Source organism: Clarias gariepinus, chromosome 8 (genome assembly GCF_024256425.1).
Source record: "Clarias gariepinus isolate MV-2021 ecotype Netherlands chromosome 8, CGAR_prim_01v2, whole genome shotgun sequence".
NCBI classification, from domain to species: domain Eukaryota; kingdom Metazoa; phylum Chordata; class Actinopteri; order Siluriformes; family Clariidae; genus Clarias; species Clarias gariepinus.
The window spans coordinates 14,708,992-14,718,136 of NC_071107.1; the positions used below are offsets into that span (position 1 = coordinate 14,708,992).

Genomic DNA, 9,145 nt, shown 5'->3' on the forward strand with positions numbered 1-9,145 from the left:
AAATGTGGCTTGTCAGTGGTTTTGTGTGTACTTAATCAATAGCCACTTTCATTGTATACCATGTATAATGTCTAGTGAATAAAAAAAAAAACCTTAATAAGTTTAGTTTCTTATGTTCTAGACATGGATTAGCACACAATAAATTGTTCATGACAACTCATGACAAGATCTATGGTTCTTATTTGAATTAAATTGTCATGCCTTGAATGACACAAGTATTGTGTTCTGTTTCATATAGTATTTAAATTAAAATTTAAGTTTAAATTTAAGTTTTTTGTTTTGATTTGTTTTTTCAGTTTCAGATTTAATGCAGTTAATCTAAGAGCTGTCAGATGTTTGTCAGTCCTGGCGTGCTTACTGCCCAGATAAAGGCTTAGCTATTTCACCAGACCCTTGTGTGTGTCATTAGATAAGGGAGATCCAAGTAAAGAAGTCTCTGCTATTACTTCACAGAAAGCATAAATCATGTTTATAGCACATGTGACGTCACATTAAAAGGTCCTGATCATCTTTATGCACAATAGTCCACTCAGTAGTGATCATATACCATACGAGATATCAAAATTAATGTAAAATTTTATGTTCAACTGGACCCAAACCAGGACCAGGACAAATAATCATTTTATTTTATATGCGAAGATAAGTTAGGCCAGGCTGGATCAATAATAATCTATAACAGGAATACAGTGAGGACATCGAGATTGTGACCCTTATTAGACCCTATGAATCCCAGACTAATAAAAGCCTTAGAAGCTGTTCATGTTTTGTTATTATGACAATAAGGATAAGTATACTGTAATTGAAATTTACCAAATACATCAGACTGGATACAACGATTCCAACTTTTTCTTTACCCATTATTTAAATGGAATAATAGAATTATATACTAAGCTAAACAGTGTAAACCAAGCAAATGTTTCACATTTGAATTTCTTCAAAGCAGCCACCTTTTGCTTCACTGACAGCTTTGCACGCTTGGTATTCTCTTAATCAGCGTCATGGCCCTGTCACCTCGAATGATTTTCCAACAGTTTTTAATTCCCATTAATAGTGAGCAAAACGTAAATGATGGTGGTTACTTTTAAGAATCTAAACTATAAAAATTTGGTTTTCAAGTCTTCTGAATTGCTCTACAATGTAGAAAAGAGTTGATATAAAGAACTTATGCTGTATGTGATACAGGTGGGATTTAATGCAAAAGAGAGCCTTCCTAGCGGGCTAACAGATATGCTGATGATACTAAGAGTCATTATACCTTACTAGAATTGGATCTCTGAATATCTTTACACCATGTCACAATTTACATCTTTACAGTATGTCCTTCTTGAAAACTGTGAAAGGGTGGTTTGATAATTTAAGATAAATTGGTGGTTTGATCATTTAGGATAATTTAAGGGTTGACTTAAACAATTTAAGTGAATAAAATGGGGCACAACCACTGATACACCAGACTTTACAAGCACTCTTGAATGGAGAGAGAAAATTACGCTCTTTTTTGTTCAGTGACTGTGTGTAATATGTCTGTTTACAACAATGAAGCTTGAGCAGCTTGGTCTCAGGTCAAGACGCACAGACAAATGAACAAAAAGCGAATATGCCACTTTTAATCAGTGTATTTTAACAGCCATAATACCACTTGTGTTATCGGCATAATGATTATTAATATTTATAGCTGGCACACCCTTCACTTATTTTATTTTTAAATAAAGGATTGCTGGGGCAGATAATTATAATCACCTAGATGCACATATACTGTTTCTATATAGCCCACGTATAATGTATTTGTTGTAATATCAGTTGTCTTGGCATCGAGAGCCTTCTACATTTTCACTTTTGCTCCACACTTTTACAGCAAGCTATTACAATGTCTTGTCTTATCTTACATCACATTACGTAAAAAAAAAAAAAGAACGAAAAAAAAAAACCATCCCGGGTGTCTCAATTTCATCAATGGACCTTTTTTGTTTAGAAGAACAATAAAGTCCAGCCTCCTCCTTTCAAAACCCAATCACATCTTCTCTGACGGTGGTCCAGGAAGAAGGTATAAAAACAGGTGGTACCTATTTCCAACCAACAGATCGCTTCTTATAGCTATTTAAAGCACTGACTTACACAGAGCACCTCAGTAACCAGCATGCAGCACAGAAACATTAGGGCAGCGAGCCACCTGAGCAGTCAGGTAGAGTGTGAAATGGAGAGTGTAGGGAAAAGAGGATGGGTCAACCAGGCATACTGTGGCACCCCTCCATTAGCAAACCACTCTATCAGCACTGTTTACCCCAACATTTCACCCCATTTTGGGGCACCTGACCCCTACCAGACTGAGGCTATGGCCCTAAATCAACAGCCGGAAAAGAAGAAATCTGGATGCTGCTCTGCTTTCCTACGAGGAATTAAAGGTAAATGTGCTTTAAAATCTGTTATCTATTCTGTTTTGTCTATCGGATCTAACACACGGTCTCTCTAAAAGCAATCTATCTCTAAAGTATATCCATTTTTAATATTAGAGATGACTAAATAAAATTGTGTTAAAATAGTGTCCAGTTATAAATTTTCTGCACTGTGGGAGACGATAAGTTTGATTACAAATAAGCATGCATTTTTGCTGTTGTTGTTGCAAACAAAAATTCTGATTTGATAGGACTGTGGGGAACAACACTGACAGAGGACACAGCAACAAACCAAGAGCTCTTTCTCAAAACAACTCTCAGAGAGTTATTTGTCTACATTCTTTTCTTAGTGGACATATGTTTATGTAAGTACAACGATTCTGAATATTTTTCACAGCAGTTACCTTTTATATGTTTTCGCATAAATAGGTGAGCTATACTTGTAAATACATAGAAGTGTACAACATTTCAGTATATTTAGGCTCACCCAGCTATTGCTTGTTTCAGCAGTTGTAATGGGATTGCTATGACTTGTGAGTGACGAATTTGGACAGTGATGTGCCATGTCTGTCTTATGAATAGGGGCTCTTTATGTATTAAGGAAAATAAATTGAATGGGAAATAATTCAAGAACGTCATTGGAATTATCATCCTGTCTAGTGACCAATGTTTGTACTATCCCCTTGTTTATTCTACTACTTTGTGCTATTATCACTGCTGATCAGCCTCAGCGTAAGTACCCATTATAAAACGTCAGCCAAGCGCCTGGTTTGCACAGACCATTGTCTAGAGGAAACATTAATACTGAAAGGAATACACGCAGGGCTCTGCTGTGTTCTCCTGATAAGAGCCAAAACCAAGCCATTTAGTCTTTGTATAGGTAGATGTCCTTTGTTTAAGTCAGCTATTTGCGTCCTACTGGGCCTTTGTTCCTTAAACAAATCACCCTCTCCTAACTCATGTCTTTTAGTTTTTAGGATGATGCCATTGCAAAAGGATAACTGTTGATTGAAACACCCAGCTGTGATAGATCTTTAGAGTGACTAATACAGACTTGCAATGAAACTGAGTATTAATAATCATGTTGCCTTTCAGTGACCTATGGCATGACCAGCTCAACCACCTATTACTACACTAAAGTCATGAATGATTTGTTTGTGAATTCATTTGAGTCCATTGGCACCATGGAAGATTTTTGGACAGTGAGTGGTTTTTCATTATCCTGTTGTATACTTCCTACACTTTTCTTTTTCTTCCTATTTTTCTTCCTCCAACACTACCACCAAGAACATTATTATTATTATTGTTGTTGTTCTTGTTGTTGTTAGACTTGGATCTAATTTATTAATCTATCTAACTTTAGATATTAAGTAGTAGTAGCAGTTTTAGGTCAAATTGACAAATGAAATCTAAAACATTAATAGAAATACTTGTATATCAGCTATAAAATATGTACAGCCTACAGTAACTATATAAAAGTGGAGTTCTCTTCTGCCCCTTTTAATGATATAAGATCACATAACATAGCGCATATTCAGTCAAAAGAGTTTAGTGAGATCAGACACTGATGTTGGATGCACAGGCCTGGTTTGAGAAAAACACTCCACTTAAGTTCCTCCATGCTAAGTTTGTCAAACTATGGCTAGCATATCTATAACCATAAAGTTTGAGAGAACAATAAATGAAATTAGGGACATTTGAGAATTTTTAACAAATTTGATCATAATATGCATTAATGTATAGTCCAGTAAAAATTAACCTTAATAAGTCAATTTGTGAATAAATTAATTAAGTTTACTTATACCCCTTCTTTTAAAAGGATACAACAAATAATTAAAAAAAAAATTTTTGTCTTAATACCCTTAGTACACTGAAGGTCCTCTAATTGATGGCCTTTACTGGACCACATGGTACAATGACCAGCCTCTTGACACTGGCTTACACTCCTTCATTTACTACGAGAACATGCTCCTGGGAGTCCCTCGTATACGGCAGATAAAAGTCAAAAACAATTCGTGCAAGGTGCCCACAGACTTTAGCACTGAAATCGCAGACTGCTTTGATGTGTACAATACACAGAAAGAAGATGCAAGTGCGTTTGGACTGGTCAACGGAACAGCGTAAGTGAAGCCTCAACCTGTTCACTATGACTTGACTGTACTTGTATGCTTAACGGTGATTGCAATCATTTTGAAATAAACGGTAAGCAATTCTTACATTGTTTACAAGCCAACTACATATAAAACTATTTTATAAGTTGTCTTATAGTTGTGAAGTAATCTTGACTGCACTTGACTGTATTATAAGCTGGTGCTCTGGTTTTACATTAGACAGCCACTGCTTAAGCCATATTTTATTTCTGTGATTTTATTTTCCGGCAGCTGGACCTACCACACAGAAAATGAGTTGCGAGGGTCAAGTTACTGGGGTTTGCTGGCCACATACAGTGGAGCAGGGTACTATCAGGACCTTGCCTTGACCAAAAATGAAAGTGCTACTATTTTGGCAGAACTCAAAGATAACCTGTGGCTGGACCATGGAACCAGGGCTGTTTTTATAGATTTTTCCACATACAATGCAAACATCAATCTCTTCTGTGTTATAAGGTACTAAATATAATATAACCATATGCTTACTCATTCACTCACTTACTTATCATCTATACTGCTTTATCCTGTATTCAGGGTCGCAGTATAACCATATGCATAAATTAATATAGTGACAAAATCATTCAGTCTTGTTGAAGTGATGAAATATCACTCTGTTTCTCAGTTTGGTGGTTGAGTTTCCTGCCACTGGTGGAGCAATAACTTCGTACCAGATTCGGACAGTTAAGCTGATTCGGTATGTTACCTCATGGGATTACTTCATCATCGGCTGCGAGCTGGTTTTCTGCGTGTTCATCCTTTATTATATTGTGGAGGAAATCTTGGAGGTCCGAATACATAAGTGCTCATACTTTACCAATATCTGGAACATTTTGGATGTGGTAGTGTTACTGGTAAGTTGAAGATCCATCATAGACAGTTATTCAAGCCAAATATATTGCTTCTTTTATAACCATAAAATTTAAATACTAGAATGTTTTATATTTAATGTTTTATAGCTTGCTATTGTTGCAATCATCTTCAATGTATTCCGGACTGTTAAAGTAAACAACCTGCTTGGAAGCTTACTTAAAGATCCCAGCAGCTATGCAGATTTTGAATTTTTGGCATTTTGGCAAACTCAGTACAACAACATGAATGCTGTAAACCTATTTTTTGCTTGGATCAAGGTAAACATTGTCACAGTTCCTAAACCGAACATAAAACACTTTCTTATGTATGTGTAATTCAGAATGGATAAGACTAATTGTAATACTGTGCTGCTCTTCATCCCTGTAGATATTTAAATACATCAGTTTCAATAAGACAATGTCACAGCTGTCCTCCACATTGGCGCGCTGTGCCATAGACATCCTCGGCTTTGCTGTCATGTTCTTCATTGTGTTTTTTGCCTATGCCCAGCTGGGCTATCTTCTGTTTGGTACTCAGGTTGAATCTTTCAGCACATTTCAAAAATGCATGTAAGTACTTTATTCCACAGTTGATATTGCGTTCATAGTACATTTAGGAATGATACAATAATACATACATTTCCAATGGCCTGGTGCAGTTTCACCCAATTTCGGATCATCCTTGGAGACTTTGATTATGATAGCATCGACACAGCAAACAGAATCCTGGGGCCGATATATTTCTTCACCTATGTGTTCTTCGTCTTCTTTGTGTTACTGGTAAGTCCTCTAGTCTTGAATTACATATGTGTCAGTCAGACAAAAGACATCACAAGCATAACTTTCTCTCAACCAATCTTGTTTTCCTCCATTAAACAGAACATGTTTCTGGCCATCATCAATGACACATACTCTGAAGTTAAGGAGGAACTTGCCTCCCACAATGATGATCTCCATATTACAGACCTTTTCAAACAGGTGAAGCTGGCTGGCTAGTTAAATAAACAAGATATTTATTTTATTTATTTTTATAGTAGACACAGGCTAAATACTTGTACACTGTACACTGACTGAACACTACATTTCAGAGCGTGATGAAGCTGAAATTCAAAAAGGACAGGATCACAGATGTTCAGAAGGCCTTAGAAGGGTCAAAAGACTTGGAGTTTAGGGACTTCAGAGAAACGCTTAGAGAGTATGTCACATTTTTATTAATTTACCAAGAAACCAGAAATGAATGACTCAGATATTAATCCTTTTTTTTATCCATTTAGGATGGGTCATGATGATCATGACATCTCTGAGGCTTTCTCCAGATACGATCAAGATCGAAATCATATTCTAGACCGTGAGGAGCAGGAGAAAATGAAACGAGAACTGGAGGAAAAAAGGGTTTGAAATAGTTTTCCCTTAGTGTTTTTCTTATTGTATGTTGTATTGTTTTATTACAATGTCTCAATAATTTTATTTTACCAGAATGCACTTAGTGCAGAGCTTCACAATCTTACGCATGGAAATAATGCAGAAGACAACAAGAAGATGAACCCATGCTCCATCAACCAGGAACAATTTGAGATGTAGGTTATGTGTACATCCAGCACCCACTAATCCCCAAAGTTATAATATAATCTATGATTGGAGAAAAAAAATTAGTTCATAACAGTCCGTTGTAAAATAAAAAGTGCTCAATGAAAGCAAATTAGACTGCAAAGGCTCATGTCCGGCGTAGGATATACGGTAATTGACACAAAACTGGGCAACATAACACTGATATTGTCACTGTATGTGTTGTTGAGATATTATAATCTCTTTTTAGAGACAGGATAACAGGGATACAGGATACAAAATCTTAGAACTGGACTTGAAAAAGAAATTATGACAGTGACTTTTTAAAGATATGCGACTTTTCTTGATTTCATAATATTATAAAACTTGATTTGTCAAATTAATCACATTTACAGCAAGTGCTGCATGTGAAGAAAATCTTTTACAGCTTATTGTTTTTTAACATTGCATCGGTTCTGGGGTGTCGGTATAGTGAAAAAAAAGGGATTTGAAAAGAATTATCATTTTATTCTTTTAATGAGTACAAATTGATCCATCTGGGCATAAATTGAAAAAGATGATTGCTTTCTGAAGATTGTGTACCAAAAGTGGTCTCTAGACTTTATTGGCTTCTTCACCATTGTCCAACAGTATTCTATTGGGTTTAGGTCTGGAGATGACCTGGCCATGTCTCCAGAAACTGAATACCATTGTCAGATAGCCAGTTTTTCCACTACCTTTTCAGTTAATTAGCACAACTCTTTGACCAGATAGAATAAGTGAAATCATGTTTTTTGCACAGGGAAAACCATAATACATGGCATATATTTTGTCTTATTATTTTCGGCCACCACGGTATACTGTGATATTTATCATGTATATATCATGAAATTCTTGATATTGTCACTTTGATACATCGCCCACCACTAACTGTTCCACAGTTCCACAAACAGGATTCCATCATTGTGTTCTTTCTATTGTATTTCAATAAAACACAAATTCATCCTGCACCTGTTCTAAAGGCTATTACTGCTCTTGTTTAGGTTGGTTAAACAAGTAGCTGAATTGGAAGGCACTCTAGCCATCACAATATGCAAGATTGACATGGTCATGGAAAGACTGGGATTGCAGGACTCTGAAAAAGCAAACAAAAAACAAAACAATGGAAAAACACCTGTCAACCAGAAATGAGGTGAGGATCAGGTTTAGCCTTGCTGTTCATCTTTCTGCATGAAATTTTATTCTATGCACACAAGGTTCTGACGTGTTCTCATACTATTCATTACTCCGAAATGACCTTTGTTTATAGTTTTGTTTGTTTTCTTATTAAAGGGGGTGAAAATCTGGAAGGTAATGTTATAGCAAACCAGAGTGAGTTTCTATCTTCTTCATTGACTGCTCGATTGAGAAATGAAGGATTTATCAGCTATAGCCTGGTCCACCATCCATGAGAACATTGCATCAACACATCACTGAAGCAAACATGGCCAAAATGCCTAAACCCTTAATTACTAGGAACCTTACAAACCTAGAGACTAGGAAAACACCTATTCTTGAAAATCTCTTCCTCATCCAGGGATATAGGGTAGATAATGGTAAATATTATTCTAGAAATAGACTTGACCTCTTAATTAATGCATATATTAGTACCTTTATGCAAACATTTCATTATAGGAACAAGAAGAAATCACCCTGTAGAAATGTTACTTCAGTGTGAACATACATATGTATTTCATGTACTGTGTATTTGCTGTATTGTGAAACTAAAGTACTTGTCATTCATTTAGATAATTATAATGACTGAGCTCACTACTTTGTGACAGACGAGCAAGTGAATTTAATAAATTCTGTATGGCAGCTCAAGGGTCTGTGCTAGGGGTCTTAAAGTTTTAATTCTAAGAGAACCAGTCAGCCACTGCTGTGCCCTTGAGCAAAAGCCACAATTCTTCAGCTTTGTCTTATGTAAATTTGAATAAAGGCTTTTGTTGAAAAAAACAAAACAAATAAATAAGACCCCACATATACATATATATATATATATATATATATATATAAACAGACATAGATACCAGATTAAGTAAGAAATTGTGCTCTAGCTTCTCCTTCTGGCCAGAAAGTGAAAACAGATTTAATTACAATTTAATCATGTTCTTGTGCGTAAAGTGTGACTTTGCTAATGCTGATGGTTAATTTTGGAAAAACAAGCATATTA

General features: G+C 35.7%; 1 protein-coding gene across 1 annotated transcript; it reads left to right on the plus strand.

Annotated features, from left to right (window-relative positions):
• The first annotated feature begins 2,113 nt into the window (after positions 1–2,113).
• Positions 2,114–8,955, plus strand: pkd2l1 (polycystic kidney disease 2-like 1). The gene is made up of 15 exons (XM_053502442.1): positions 2,114–2,399; positions 2,642–2,755; positions 3,486–3,592; positions 4,257–4,510; positions 4,772–4,996; positions 5,163–5,391; positions 5,497–5,667; positions 5,777–5,958; positions 6,048–6,168; positions 6,268–6,366; positions 6,477–6,583; positions 6,663–6,780; positions 6,865–6,965; positions 7,977–8,125; positions 8,266–8,955. Exons 1-14 carry the CDS (start codon positions 2,135–2,137, stop codon positions 8,122–8,124), a joined length of 2,241 nt encoding a protein of 746 aa, XP_053358417.1. The 5' UTR covers positions 2,114–2,134; the 3' UTR covers position 8,125; positions 8,266–8,955.
• The last annotated feature ends 190 nt before the right edge of the window (positions 8,956–9,145 follow it).